The 16,312-nt window shown below is 37.2% G+C and overlaps 3 protein-coding genes across 4 annotated transcripts; 2 read left to right on the top strand and 1 right to left on the bottom strand.

Annotated features, from left to right (window-relative positions):
- The first annotated feature begins 540 nt into the window (after positions 1 to 540).
- On the top strand, positions 541 to 3,041 carry LOC147851173 (histidine-containing phosphotransfer protein 1-like). 2 transcript variants are annotated; one of them, XM_087335399.1, is made up of 6 exons: positions 541 to 874; positions 1,233 to 1,363; positions 1,939 to 2,007; positions 2,342 to 2,413; positions 2,556 to 2,676; positions 2,769 to 3,041. In XM_087335399.1, exons 1-6 carry the CDS (start codon positions 824 to 826, stop codon positions 2,814 to 2,816), a joined length of 492 nt encoding a protein of 163 aa, XP_087191525.1. In that variant the 5' UTR covers positions 541 to 823; the 3' UTR covers positions 2,817 to 3,041. The 2 variants fall into 2 exon arrangements, with proteins under 2 accessions (XP_087191525.1, XP_087191524.1); XM_087335398.1 differs by having other exon boundaries at positions 2,766 to 3,041.
- Positions 3,042 to 4,523: 1,482 nt separating this feature from the next.
- LOC147851172 (histone H3.2) lies at positions 4,524 to 5,018 on the bottom strand. The gene has a single exon (XM_087335392.1). It carries the CDS (start codon positions 4,955 to 4,957, stop codon positions 4,547 to 4,549), a length of 411 nt encoding a protein of 136 aa, XP_087191518.1. The 5' UTR covers positions 4,958 to 5,018; the 3' UTR covers positions 4,524 to 4,546.
- A 9,672-nt stretch (positions 5,019 to 14,690) lies between these two features.
- LOC147851171 (pentatricopeptide repeat-containing protein At3g03580-like) lies at positions 14,691 to 15,065 on the top strand. The gene has a single exon (XM_087335567.1). It carries the CDS (start codon positions 14,691 to 14,693, stop codon positions 15,063 to 15,065), a length of 375 nt encoding a protein of 124 aa, XP_087191693.1.
- The last annotated feature ends 1,247 nt before the right edge of the window (positions 15,066 to 16,312 follow it).

The raw sequence follows: 16,312 nt of genomic DNA, 5'->3' as shown, positions 1-16,312 counted from the left end.
GTATTGTCATTTTGTTTTAATATGCTTCAATTCTTGCTAAAAGACCATATTTGAGATGGTGATGCCACTTTGATGCACTAATGGCACAAGTAGTCTACGAGCAGTGTGATATATGGAGTAGCAAAGATTTGAGAAAAAGTACAGAGTTGAATCCATGACCTTGTATGTAAACATGAGTCCAGAAGAAGTGGGACTCTCAGCCCAAGGTGTGAAGGGAGCTTTGATGTGCCTCTTGGTAGCGAGACGGAGCTAAGGCACGAAAAGTGTGTATCAAGAATATCAAGAGCGAGTGTGAATGTGTGTGTCGAGAATATCGAGAGCAAGTGTGTGAATGTGTGTATGAAGAACATCAAGAGTGAGTGTGTGAATGCGTGTGTCGAGAGCATTGGCAATGAGTGTGAATGCGTGTGTCGAGAGCATTAAGAGAGAGTGTGTGTGTGTGTGTGAATTTGTGTGTGTCGAGAACTTCGAGAGTGGGAATATAGTCATGGCTTGTACTAATAATTGAAGAGGACTCTTATGTGAATGAAGCGTTGCTTGCTACTAGTATTTTTAATGGTAGATAGAGTACATGGGTAAGTAGAAAGTCAGAACAGAGTCATGGTCATGAAGAAGATAATGATGGGGGCGTGTCCACTATGGAATATAATCAGAGGAAGGGAAAGAGACCCATCATCATCACGGTCCAGAATCTCTCTTTACCTCCAATATTCTGACAAGATTTGATGGCACTAAATCAAAGTTTGTTCTTTCCTTCATTCTCTATTCCTTCTTCCTCTGGTTGAAAAAGTCTTTCTGTTATTTGTTTCTGTTTTTGGAGGATATGGAGGTCCCTAAGAACACCGCAGAACTACTCACCTCTCTCTTTCAACAGGTAATGTCTCTCTTCATTTGTTTTATTTCCTCTCTTGTTTTCTGATCATGTGTGCGTCAACACAAAACTTGTGTTTGTGGATGAAACCCTAACTTTGTTTTGTGTGTGCATAACAAATGGTCTCTAATCCTTCAGGATTTATTTTTCCATGAAAATATAGTATTTCTACTTTTGCTTTGTTTTCACATAAAAAGAGGCAAGAGAAAAGAAGAAGATATACGTTTCTTTCTATGATGAAACCTTAGCACCATGACATGGAGACAGAGAAAGAGAGATCTAAATATGGTTTATTTTTATGAGAGAGGTTTGTCATCGGTACCATTGGCCTCAATGAACAAAATGAGCCTGGCTTTTTTAGGGTTTTATTGACGACCAATTCATTCAACTTCATCAACTTCAAGACGAGAGCAACCCTGACTTTCTGGTGGAGGTTGTTGGGCTTTACTTTGAAGACTCGGAGAGGCTTATCAATGAACTTATGAAGGCTCTGTATGTCTTCTACATATACATAGTATTTAATCGTATACAAATATATATGCTACATTCTCATGGTTTTTTTTTTTTGCATTGGACCTACACAAATCCCAATCTCTAAATGGTGGCATTTACCTGTAAATACGAATGGGTTTCTTCAAGTAATTGAAAGTTGTTAATCCTAATTTGTGATGTAACCTACATAACATGCGTATGCCATACTAATAATATAATCGTAGGTTCTTCATGAAATTGTAAACTCAGTCGCAGCTTTATCTATGAAACATGAGAATACCAATAGGTTCTTCAAGCGGTAGGAATTTGAGAAATAATCCTAAAAGGGGACTTCGTGTACTCATCGCACATACCAATAGAGTTTCCATGCATGGGAATGTGGCCCAATTTCCTAATTTAAAGTCTCACATACACACCCATGTGACCATGAATACCTATGTTTCTTCAAGTAATTGGAACTTGGAAACTTAAAATAAACCTGAACCCCTTATCTGAAGAGGATGAAGATCTATTACATTTCAATTGCATCGTATGCATATGTGTATTGAATGCTCATGCTGCTTATGGTCATGCAGAACCCAAGATCCGGTCGACTTCAAAGTCGTGGATGCATGTGTGCATCAGTTAAAAGGAAGTAGTGCAAGGTTGGTTTGATATCTTCATTTGTTTAACTGAGGATGGCATGTAAAAAACAATCAAATAAATTAGTGATTAAAGATCACATCACTGATAAATATGTAGGATTACAATCACTTCATTATATATTTTAAAGTTTATGTCCAGATCATGGCCTATAGGCTATCGATAGTGAACCTGCTCTGGCAGTAACGCATAATGGTGTACTTAAGCTTAAAGTGCATAATGCTATAACAATCTTGAAATGAATTTTGATGTGTCGAACAAGCATTTTCAATGATTACCCTGTGATTCCGCAAGCTGATTAGGGAAGTAACTTGTTTTATCATCGAGGGTTCGCAGTCTAGGAGTTCTCAGGATGAAGAATTGTTGCGTTGCTTTCCGCAGCTTTTGTGATTTGGGTGATTTGCAAGGGTAAGAAAACATTAAGTTCTGAAAACATAGTGTGGAAATTTGAAGCAACATAGATTATAGTAGAGTAAGAGAATATTCTTACTTGCTGTTTACCTGGATGTTTTAAAATAACCAATAGGGTATGATATTTTGATGTGAGCAGATGTTGGCAAGCATTCCAACAACTCAAACAAGAGTATAGTGTATCGAAGCATAAATTGGAGGAGCTTATAAACAGCAGCACTCTTTCATGCCAATTTGATCCATGGACTTTAAGTAGCCAGGTTTCTGCTCTTAAATCATGTTAGTTGGAATGTTTATATTTCTATCTTTCTCTAAAGATTGGCTTACAAAACGTTTTGGCCAATGACAGCAGAAAGAGCATCCCGTGACAATGGACACTGCAGAAACCATGACAACATAATAATACCATCACCTGTGGCATTCATCATAGAAACTGTTGATTGTGCAGATTATTGCAATGACAGCACATAACAATCAAGGAGGTTCATTAAATCTGATGTGATTGTGTGATACTACTGACAATAGTGTAGAAATTGGTATAACATCAGTGACGGTGTTTATTCTTTTCACCATTAATTAACTGATAAACATCATGTTTCAGTAATTCAATGTTGCAGTTGCCAAATATCAGTGTATCCTTAAAATTATATGATAGAAAAAAGCTTTGAACTCAAAATATAGAATTCATATTTCTATGCTACATCTGAAGAAACATTAGAAACAGCCCATAGATTCATAGGTTCCATTGCAAATGCACGTTTAGACATTTATAATATATGTCAAGATTGAATGGCAATGAGTAAAGGGCCAACTATAAGAAGAATAGAAGCATTCAACATAGAGAGAGCTATGACCTCTTGGTATTCATGCACATCACGAATATTCATAATTGGCTTAGGTTGGGCAGATACTTTAGTTTGCCTAAAGTTCTTAGGGTAATCTTTAGTGATCAACATATGTTTTCATCCATCACTATGTAAATAGTGGATGAGTAAGAAAGTAAACAAAAGGCAATATAACATAGTCTATTCATAATTGCCTCAGGTTGAGCAAATACTTTGATTTGCCCAAGGTTTTTTGGGTAATCTGTAGTGATCAATATACTTTCTTTTCATCCATGACTGTCAATAGAGGATAAGTAAGAATGCAAAACAATGATAACATCGTCTATTTCATTAACAAGAAAACACAATTAATTTTAGAACACCAGTAATGGTAAAATTGAGCATTAGCAATTCACAAGTTCGCTTAGAATTTGCAATTATCTAAGCCACCATAATATTTGCAAAGACACTGCTGAAAAAACAAGTAATTTATTACAGCCATTAAGAGTATTCGTTGCCAAACTATTATGGTGAATATGTGGCAGAGTTTGCAAATACATAAGGAAAAGGAAAGGTTGTAAGAAATTGAAACATTTTGCACCACGAAAATACTAATATGGACGCTGATGAAAAACAAGCAATCTATTTATCACAGCCATCATGAGTAAACATTGGCAGACAAAAAATACTATATTTCTGGCAGAATTTGAAACTACCTAACGACTAAGAAATGTTATTGCTACTGAAACATTTTAAGCCACAACTGTAATTACAGGACGACTGATAGAAAGCATCAAATTTAACAGAACCAAAAAACAGACTAGACTCGTGGTAAGTATTAGCTAATATCATATTATATTTGGATTAGTGTTCAACTATCTACGTAATAAGAATCACAACAATTGCAAGCCTTTCGCCAAAATAATATCTACTTCAGCAATTTTATTGCAGCCACAAGACAAACCCTAAACAGTCCATATTTGAACCTGTGCAAACCTCAATTGCTAAAATTTTACAGTTACCCTAAATTAATACAAAACAATGTCAAGACAATTCTGAGAGCAAAGCATTGAAACATATTATTATATTCTCGTCCGTCATCAAACGTTCAAATGTGTTTACCACCAAAACACCTCTCTATCAAGAGGTTTCGAAAGCAACTCCCAAGCTCATACCACACTCAAACACAAAGATATAAAGGAATTTCCAAACGCAGAAGGTAAGAGTAATCCATTATCAGAATAATGGTGGTGTATAAATACACCGTTTTAGTAACGAATCTTTTCTATTTAAAAGCATTTATCTTCTACGCCCTCTCCCCTCTGATGCGACGTGCAAGCTGAATGTCCTTGGGCATGATGGTGACCCTCTTGGCGTGGATCGCGCAGAGATTGGTGTCCTCAAAGAGCCCGACGAGGTAGGCTTCAGAGGCTTCCTGGAGGGCAAGCACAGCAGAGCTCTGGAAGCGGAGATCGGTCTTGAAGTCCTGTGCGATCTCACGGACGAGGCGCTGGAAGGGGAGCTTGCGGATGAGGAGCTCCGTGCTCTTCTGGTACTTCCTGATCTCACGCAGGGCCACAGTGCCGGGGCGGAAGCGATGGGGCTTCTTGACGCCGCCTGTGGCGGGGGCGGATTTGCGGGCGGCCTTGGTGGCCAGCTGCTTGCGGGGGGCCTTCCCGCCGGTAGATTTGCGAGCTGTTTGCTTGGTCCTAGCCATGGCGATGGATCGAACAGAGAATTGGAGATGGAGATGGAGATGGAAGCAAAGAGCAGACAGAAATCGGCGCCTCTGTGTGTGTGAATGTTATCTGAGTCTGAGATCTGAGAGCTGCGGCGGTTAGATATTTAAAGAAGAGAGGCGAGTTCAAAATTCGTTCGTCTTTCTCCCGCCTTCTTTTTCCTTTCCTTGAGATCCAACGGTCCACTATCGCCCCCCTCTTCCTCCTCTTCATCCAACGGCTCACCATCAGCGATCCGCTCCCTCGTTTCTGATTGGCTCTTCTCCGGATCGCCCCCCACGCACAACACACAAACCTCTTGTTTTTTTGTTGGTTTTGTGTTCTGTTTCTCCTCTTTACCATTCATTCCATTGTCTTGTGTCATTTCATTTCCGGAACCTTTGTTTCTAGTTCGTGTGTTTTCGCTCCTTTGGGTTACCTCAATTTGCATTTGATCTCTTATTGTTCATCATGAGTCTCTTGATTTATTTATTTTTGTTCTATTCATCGATATCATTTGTCTTCTACATGTGTGTGTCTGTGTGTGTCTGTGGAACCCACTTAATGTAAATATTTTGCAACACATCGTCGAGAAGATTGTTGAAAGACACCAATTGGGTTATCTAGACAACCTCCACGTGACAAACACCACCAAACACACACCCTTAGGTAGGTAGTAGACTAATGGAAATATATTACCATCTTAGAGAAGAGCTTCATCGTGGGGGCTCAAGACAATGAGTTGTCATACTACTCAAGAGAAGGAATAGATGAAATTGATGGGCTAAGAGCTAGAAGAATGAAAGTTTGTTGCATTATGTTGTCTCAAAAGGTACTTGTACACCAATATATGCTCTCAAAAATTATGATAGAGACAATGGTGCATCCAGACATTCTACAATAGAATGTTTTAGTGTCAAGAACCTCGCTAATTGATTGAATGCCCGAACAAACAGGGATATTACGATTGTAACCCAAAACAATGATATATGTATGTAACCAAAGGGAAGTCTAATTGATAAACAAACTAATGACATCTACTGGCCAAAATGCACAAGAGTACTGGCATGGTTTTTGCGTGAATCTTGCAATTATGAACATATCATCTCAAAGTGCCCAAGTGAGAAAAGAAGGTAGATATAAACTTGTTATTAGTTGTGCATTCAAAAAATGTGTACAATGAAAAGATCACTCATACTATAGCCATTGTCAATAGTATGTATCCTTCAATATTGAAAGTGTCAATGAGGATGGGGTCATCATCAATTGCTTTATGGTATAAATCAGTTTACTTTGTTAGATCATATGAAAAAAATAAGGCCAGGTGAAAAAAATGGTTGAATAATGTTGAGGTGGAGATAAGATTCCAGCATGTCATCCCTCACAACACTTGCAATGTGTGGAAGAGGGAATTATTACAAACGCTAAAAAAAATGATGATAAAAATGTCAGCAAGTTTGAAAGAGCTAGATATACGTAAAGTTCGAGCTCTACAAGTTTGGAACACATTAGGTGGATTGTCTTAAACAAACATGGAATGACTCGCATGTGACGAATGAACTCAAGTTAAGGAAATAAACTTGGGCGATAGAGAATCCCCAAAACTCGTTTACGTAGCAATAGAACTAAAACTAGAAGAAGGTTCAAGTTTTGTTGCTCTACTCTAGGAGTTATGAAAGGCATGCCTCCCAAACCACCACATGTTCCCATAGGTCATAGGTCTATATGGGTTTGTCCGAGTTCTTGGGATAATCAGTTTTCCGACTATCCTACTCGTATTAATTATAGAATCAGTTCATAAGGTTACGATTATAATCTTGAGAGCGATTTGACAAGGAATCCATACTTTCATATACCCTTTAATGGGGATTCAAGTGGGTGTGGTCATCGAGCACTCTAGAGTGACTAACTTTGTGTACCTAAACTAACCGAACACTAACTCACCTCTCTTCAAGGTTATCCTAACCTAGAAGCTTGCCAATGCCCTTTCAAGGTTTATTCGTTAAACAATGTAGTCAAGCAAATGAACATGAACACATTGACTAACCACACTTCAATTAATGAGAATCACCACCACACATACAAGAGAATGAGAATGAGAGGCTCAAACAATACGTAACACTAATCTCTCTAAATGTATGAGAGAGAGGGAGGTTTGGCTTAAATTGGAGATCAATAGAAGCATTCAAAAGGTCTAAAAGTGACCTTTATAGTTATTATTATTAATTTAACAAAAAAGTTTTGTCCCTTTTCACATTGGGTGACCCTAAGGCTCTAGCTTTACAATACATCACTTGTGACCTTAGTATTGATGTTGATATTATCATTGGGCACATTATTATAATAGGTACTTAACAATGTCACCCATTTAACAATTTATTATTATTATTTATTTTTCTTTTTCTTCAAAGATTTTCCTCATTAGTATTAAGGAAAACATGTGAATGCTACAACTTAAGCTTATCTGGCCAAAACCTTACAATTTTCATGTACAATGATATACGATAATCCTAAGACCAAAGCTAGAACTTTGTAAAATGTTATTTTTTTGCATTCTGTCGTGCTTCACTGTTAATCAAGAAAGGGTCCAAGGAAGTTGATAGTTCCATTGAGGCCCTTGAGTTGACTCAGAGAATAGGGGTAACTTTTTCCATAAGTGAAGGTGCTTCTTCTTTCTCTTGTTCACAGTCTCTGGTGAACCCTGCATGTTGTCATACTGGTCGCGGACTACTGCCACCAAGTTCTCCCATATCTCACGTAAGACATCTGAGAGACATTGATATGTCGCATCATAACGTCAATTGCATCGACATTTCCATAATGCCCATAACGTTATTGTAGTCACTGTTTTTCGTATATGGGCAAATCGCGCCTACTTTTGAGGTTGTTGAAAGGGGCTGACCAATATCAATCTTCTATTATGTACCATCATTGACTCTTGAACATCGTTTGCCTCATACAACATCAAACTGGAATGTAACACTCCCCACATTGTTGTTCCCCATGAAAATAAGCAACCAACATTGATTGTTAAAAATAACGAAAGAACTTTATTCCATACTTGTTGAGCCAAGGAACATGACCAAAGGGCATGCTTGATAGTCTCTTGCGCTTTGTGGCAAAAGCCACATTGTCGAATATTAGGTGTTACATTCCCTTTCAATGAGTGATCAACTGGTAAGGTCATATGCACTAATAGCCATCTGAAGAGAATAAATTTAGTTGGCCCCTTGAACGACCAAATCCATTTCCAATAGGTTTTCAAATGCAAAGTTGAGAACCCCCAAGTGGTCCAATGTTTCTGAGTTGTTGGTATCCTTGCATTCTGAGAAAGCAATAGTGCTCTTCCAAGTTTTACTGAGTATTGAAAGAAAGGAACCTTTATGATCTATTCCCCCAAGGAATGTGACCAAAACCAGCCCCTCGGATCCCATGTTAATCTTGCAACCGGGTCTTTTGCATATAGCCACAACATATCACACGTATGCGCAATTGAAGGATAAGGATCGAGCATCCATTTCTTTCCAAATTTAGCAACGACTCTAACTGGTGCACTTCGCAAGTGTTGTAGATAACTGCACTCTAAGGTATAAGGTTGTAATGTATGATTGTCTAGGACCTTAAAGTATTAAGCACACCCGTTAGGTGAAACTGCCTTGACAGCCACCGATGTGTCATTTATGAAGCATCCAAACCACATATGTTCCTTTGTGGGTTGAAAGGTTGTAGAAAACAAAGAATATGTTGTTGATATACTAGCAATCATTATCTTGGCACCATAAACTGATTGTAATTGTGCAAGACGATCTTCTTATGACATTTGCTGAAAATGATTCCACATTCTTACAGATGCAGCAGGTCCATTATCCAATTTTCCCCATGCAAGGTGAGTTCTCAAGACCAACACTTTTCCTGCATTATCCAGAAATAAAGATTTGGCAAGAAGAGGTTGATTAAGTAGCGCATCCCATGTAGAAGGCTTGTCCTTAAGCAAGAATGACTTAATCACATCCCATGCCTTTATGATTCCTAGCAAAAATCTATTGGATGCAAGATCCCGCCTTGGTGTTTGTACATCATTCAAGAATAACCATTTTAAAGAGGGTAACCCATTTAACAATTAAGATTATGATAGAGAAAAAAGACTATGGTTCGACTCACAACATCACTCATCCTTTAAGACTAGCCATATGTCGGTGATGGTCAACAACATGCACACGATTGGTCCACAAAGTTGTGACAACAATGGTTGGACCAAAATTTGCTACATGGTTGTACCATTCGAGCTAGTGACCCACCATCATATAGATATTATGAAATATAACCTTGAAGATAGTTGACAACTCTACCTCTCATGTGAAATATATAATTAGAGATACGATCGCCTCAATTAACAGACAAACCATTGTCACAATACTCCTATGGAATGTAATGAACAACTCTCAAGCCTCTAGGTGGTGATCATCCAATGTGTGGGGTCATTCCCACGTGATATTAAAATCTTTGGTGGCATGACATGTGTTGAGGCCTAGGGAACCCTTCCAAAACCATGTATTCCAAGTAAATATTGGTGTGGTGCAAGTAAATGTATTATTTCTTTGAGAGCATTGGTGTACTTCCCAATGTTTGATGGTTAATGCACTAAAATCCTATTGTGTGGTTTTCCTTCAAATGTTTGGAGTCATTCCCATGTGAGATTAAAACCTTTACTCACATGATACATTGCAACCCTGGTAATGCCTAGGGGAACCCTTCCAAAACCATGTATTCCATGTCATGTGGTGTCATTTCCGTGTAATACACCGAAACACATCTATGGATCGATGAAGTTATCCCTTCTATCAATGTCGTTGGCCTAGGATTTGGACTGGCATATGCCCTTTTGGTGGTGAACTAGGCCATTGTGGTTATCAAGCACCTTGGAGCTACTGGCCTACTTAACTATGATTATTAGTAGTTAAGCTCACAAACACACACTCACTCACTCTCTCTCTCTCACTTTATTATCTCTTGCACATGAACGTGAATGTAGAGACAAATAAGATATAATCAAATACACCAATTCTTACGCAAAGAGGTTTAGCACCGTAGAAGAGGTGGAGATTAGAGTTTGTCTTACTTAGCTCTTAACCCTAATCTCCCATAGCTCTAATAGAATATTAGGGGATTAGAGTAAGAGCTCTATTGCATTAATGAGAAGGAAAAAACCTAAGATTGGAGAAGAGCTACAAAAGTCACTCAAAAGTGGCTTTTATAGCTTTTAACAAGGTACTAAGTGAGTTCCTTTCACACTAGGTTGCCCATTGGCTTACATTGCTTTATATTTGCTTTTTTCTATCTCTTGTTCCTATGGTTAGTTGAGCTCGGTGTCCCTTATTGGTGCTGCAATCTCCACAACAAGTGTCTCAGGTGTTAGATACTTAACACGTGCTGCAAGTAAATATATGATTTTTTCAAATGCACAATAGGAGTACTTCCCAATGTTCGATGGTTTCTGCACTACAATCCTAGAGAAGAGTGTAAACTTGAGCCAATCATCTCCTTCGGTGGCAATGCTCAAGTTAAACCATGAAATTCTTAGGTTCAACGTGCCCATTGCCTACCTTAACTTCCCTTTCAGAAGGGACTCCATTGGCTACCATTGTAAGTCTTAATATATCAACTTCAAGCACATCACATTGTCGTGGTCCAAGTTTGGCCCCCAAAAGGAAGTCTAATGGAGATGATTATTCACACCAAGGTAATTTCGAGTAGAACTAGAAGCGCAATCCTTATTCTCTCAAGTCACTTTTTTGCAATGTTTCCCCACAACATCAATAATAGCTTCAACTCTAGGTGAATAACCCTACAAATAAATATATAAAGGAATTTATTTTATCCATCTCACAAATAATGTTGTGGGAGAACTTATCTCATGTAATTGTGCAAGCTCCCATATCAATGACGTATTTTGGTTTAGCCATTTGTTCATAAAACCTTACCAACCCAAAATGTTTGCCATTGTATGAAAACCCTTCACATTATTAAGTTGGAATGACAAGTCATTTAAATTTCCTCAAAGACTATGTGCCAACCATGAGCGAACATGCATGAGTTATTGTTGAAGGCCCACACAAAGGAACCTCCACATAACGAGTACTTAAAAAGTTGACGATTGTTCAGTGGTTCCATGAAGAGAAGACACAAATATGGCTTCCCAAGCATGTGCACACCCATTCAAAGCCAAAATCGCCCCAAGCTAACTCTTAAGTGTGTTACAAAATCCCATAAACACCACATCCATGGCAATGGGTGAGAAGATAGAATTAATCATATAAATATGTTTTATATGTAGTACATATTTGTATAATTAGCCCCAAAGCTTTCATTTTTTGCATTAAGTGGGCTAATGGAAGCTATATCAAGCTATTGATTTCTTGTCTCTTCGTTATTCTATTGAGTGCATGGAATGGGATGTAAATGTGGTAAGGGCTCTTCATTATTGAGTGGTAAAGTATTGTCTTGAATAAGGGATTAATTCTTAGTGTGAGATTAGAGTTTGCTTTAGTAGTAACTTGTAAGTAGCTTGGCGGTGATCGACACTCGCTCTCGATTGTCCTGACTACTACCAACAAAAGGGTAGATAGTATATGTCCTTGCACACCATCCTCAAGGTGGTTCTTGAGTAGTACCCACGAGTAAAAATACATTACACATCCACATCCCTTGCTCACAACACCTACAACTCACCCTTTCATATTCACGTTGTGCTTCATCATTGGGCATAATATCACGATTCACACCTAATGTGAAGGTTGATCCATCTATATGAAGGTGAAATTCATTGGTGCAATATGGGGAATTTGAAAATTGGGACTTTTTATTTTATTTTAAGAAAGATACACCTTAGTATATTACTTGAGAAATGTACATATAGAAAACAGAAGGAGACATTTCATCTCGCCTCTATTGTAATACAAAAGCTAATACCAACATCTGATCAAACAGATGATATCATATAAGGAACAAATGGAGCACAATCTACAAGCTATGCAATAAAAAAGAAGGTATGGCATAATTCCACTTCATACCATAAGTTGTATCTGAAAATAAGTGAAGCCCTCGCCGTCGTTTCTTAAAGTCCACTTGAATTTGCCTTTGAGCATCAATTGAACCCTGCATATCATCATATTGTCCACGTATGGTATGGACAAATAACAACCAGAATTCAATAAGCATAGTACTGAGATGTATGTGAGCATTATTAAAAACAGCCTTGCATCTCATTTTCCATATTGTCCAAAGAGCTAATGACGTAATAGTACGCCAAATAACCAAATTTTCAGTTCTAAACCGAGGAATAAAAGATGGAAATGAAGTGAGATAAATGTACCCATTGGAAAAGTGAAAAACATGAGAAGCATGCATACTTTCATACTTCATAACATCTCCATGAAGAACACCCCATAATACTGCACCCCATGAGAAGATAGAATGAGCATAATGGTGTCTCAGTAATAAAAACAACTTACTCTAGAATTGCTTGATTTTGGGACATAACCAAAACAAATGCAAAATAGATTATGTAGATGCACCACAATGCATTCCACAAGCATATTGTTGATTTTGCCTCAACCAATCACCAACAGGAAGAGCATAATGCATCAACAACCAACGAAAACAAATCACATTTTTCGGCAACTGCATACTCCACAACCATTTCCAAAATTTTGTAAGTTGCAATGCATTCACATTATTTGCATTCCAATGCTTCATGGCAGTAGGGCATTTATACTTTTATTGCAATAATAAATTTCTACCTAGCTTAACTGAATATTGGAAAAACTCCAAGTGTTTACCATTTCCACTAGCATTCGTTTTTTTCCATTGATAATCAGTTGGATCCCAATCCAAATTATAAAGAGGCTTTTTTTGAAAAACCCACAATGAACAACACCGTAAACATTCTTGAAAGGGTGGATCGAAGAACCATTTTTTTCTAGATTTTGCAACTACTCGAATCGCTGAAACATTGGCATACATCCACACATTTGATTCAGAAAATACATGCCACAACCTACCATCATCATCCACATTAAAGTATATTACATCACCCGCAGTGTTAATTACTTTAACTCCTAAAATAACTTTTAAATGAGAGAAATAACCAATCCAAAATCTAATTGCTAGAGGTGGACCATGAAGCCATAAATTGTCCCAATGCCACTTGCATATCATTGCACATAATAGCACTTCCTCGAACTGAAAACCTCGACAAAGATTGTAACGGTTGATTCATGACATATCATCCCCATGATAGAACATTACCTGCTATTGATGCATCCATAGAAGCCCAATTCAATCGAGGACGGCTACCAAGCAGAAAACCCCTTGAATCTGAAAATTTGGACTTTAGCTAGACATTCTTTAATTAATTCAAATGATTGCTTACACCAACATGTCCGTTTGAATTCTTTTAAAAGTTTGTTTAAATTGTTTGTAGTAACCAACACACCCCATGAGTACTTTTAATGCCTTTTCATTATTTAGTGGGGAAATTTGATGAATTAATTTGACTTTGTATTTTTTCATTGATATGCCATCTTTGGGTACTACATGACCATGCATTAACCCATGTTTTATCCAAATTTGACATTTGAGAGGACTTTGGATTTGTTCATTGGTATGCCATCTTTGGGTACTACATGACCGAGCATTAACCCATGTTTTACTCAATTTTGACATTTGAGAGGATTCAAAGACAGTAGATATTGTCAACAATATTCGAATATGGTTTGAAACAACCCCAAGCATTCACCCCTCGATGAGTTACAACAAAGGTTACCTACATTTAACAATCGGCAACGGTTTGGTTTGGTTCGAAAGTGTCAAAACCGAACCATTAAAAAATTTGAAACTTGAATCAAACCATGAAACTATTTGAACAAAAACCGTTAAAACTGAACCGTTACAAAAAATGCAAACCGTAAAACCGTTTAAACTGCGGTTTCAGTTTTCAAGTTAGATCAAATTTCAATTTTACAATTTTAAAAATTTAAAAATTTCCATTATTTCGAATTTTAATTTTTCAAGATTTTTCTAAAATGTGAGAATTAGGCTTTAAAATGTTTTAAAAAAATATTTTTAAAAAAACAATTGGCAACCTAAACCATCAAATGATTTAAACCAAACCAAACCCTTTTAACTACTATGTCGCAGTTTCGTGGTTCGATTCGATTCAAACCAAACCATTGCCGATTATTACCTCTGTCTAATTTGTAGGCAAATGTCCAAAACTTTGTAGCAAAAGTAGTGTTGTTGGTCTTCTAACGTGACAATGATTTGGTTGTACCCTAAGAACCTACCTATGAAACTATTCAAAATTTACCATTTTACTTAGGAACGCCTATGATAGGTGATATCCATGTAGTGAGCTCAATGGGGTATATGATCATTGCTTCACGCATCTTATCAATGTCTTCTTGAACTTCGTTCGTGTAACAAGCACTCATATATTCACAAAGTGTTTATGCTAAATATAGCCTTCTTGTAGAAGCCCAACAAGTGTCTCTCAAACTCACAAGTAAAGTTGTAGTATTGTGGAATGCATTAATTTCAAGCTATATTGAATGTGGGGATGTTGAGAAGGTAATCAGTTGTATTCAGAAAATGCAACAAGAAGGTGTTTCTCTAAACACTATATCATTAGTTTGTAACTTGAATTCATACAATGGTCTAGTATTCATCAAGGAAATGCATGTTGAGATAATTAAGAAAGGATTTGACAAAGATCTTCTTATTGGCAATACGTTGGTTGATACATATGCTCAAATTGGATTGCTTGAAGCAACACGTCAAGTTTTTGACAACTTGCCAGTCAAAGATGTGATCCCATGGATTGCACTAATCATTGGCTATGCAAAACATGAGCATGGCGAGGAAGCACTAAACCTCATGAAGGAGATGCAAACACATAATATCTCGCCAAATACATTTGTACTTGTTCCTAACTTGAAAGTTTGTGGTGATACCATAGACATCAATCAAGGTAGCGTAATACATGTCGAGATTGTGAAGAAAGGGTTTAAGACTAAGACCTTCGTTGCCAATACCTTAGTGGATATGTAGGCCAAATGTGGTTTTATCTCAACAACACAAGAAATTTTCAATGATCTTCTTGTGAAAGATGCAATTTCATGGAATATAGTGACTGCAGGATATGTGGAACATGGATATAGTGAGACAACACTCTTCCTCTTTGAGCAAATGCAAAGTCTGGACATCCCTCCAAATACTATCACACGTGTTGGCTGCTTGAAAGCATGCGGTAGCATTAGAGGTACATTAGTAGGCAATGAAATTCACAAGGACATTGTACAAAAACCAGTCAAAAGAGATTATTTCATTGACAATACATTAGTATATATGTATGCTAAATGTGGGTCACTTGTCGAGGCACAAGTAGTATTTAATAGACTTTTAGTCCAGGAACAGGTCTCCTAGAATGCAGTGGTTGCAGGATATGTTGAGAATGGGAAAATTGAGGAAGTGCTCAATCATTTCTATCAAACGAAGGATTCATGGCTAGCCATTGTTACACAAGATGGGCTTGGGAAGAACCGTCGCTTCCTTTCCATCTATTTTGTAATTTGTAGTTGATATGCCTTTTTAAAACTAATGGAAGGTATGATGTTGTTTGGAAAAAAAAACAAGCACTCACATCTTCACAACTTTCTCAAAAAAAAATCCATAAGAATGATATATGTGACAACATTGGTTGAGTTTTACAAAGGGCACTAGCCACCACTTTCAGCAAGACATCTTGAGGCTAACTTATCTTCTTTGGATTTGTTAGGCAACAACCAAGGTATAACATAAGGTAATATTCAATTCTATGAAACACCGATGATATTCTAATTAGGTCACAAATATTAAAGTAAATCTTGTATTTAACCAAAACCCTCAAACAATCGGTTTATGTATTATTATGTTTTTGTCTCAAATTTCATGTGATTTAATAGCAACATCACCTTTGACCATTTTTATTATTATTCACATACAAATATGAGCATGTTTTAGTGTTTTCCCTTTTAATTTATATATACATGGATATTAGTATTTGTTAATGCATACTCAACAATGACGTTGATCACACACACCTAAAGAGATAGTCTATGTTACTCATCATATCTAACTAGGATTGGCACACACCATCATGTCATCAAAGGTTTTCCCAAGGTGATTGTTGTTAAAATATGATGTTGCTTAAGTGACGGTTTAATCAAAGCTACATCAAGCAACACGATTCAAGAAATCTTACGACATCACTTTTTAATGATCATCTTGTGTGTCTCTATGCAATGTATGTATGTGCA

This window comes from Azolla caroliniana, unplaced genomic scaffold (assembly GCF_043228905.1).
Source record: "Azolla caroliniana isolate FFs.n. ecotype wild unplaced genomic scaffold, voAzoCaro1.0.p SCAF_20, whole genome shotgun sequence".
NCBI classification, from domain to species: domain Eukaryota; kingdom Viridiplantae; phylum Streptophyta; class Polypodiopsida; order Salviniales; family Salviniaceae; genus Azolla; species Azolla caroliniana.
This window is presented reverse-complemented; position numbering and strand designations above follow the sequence as displayed.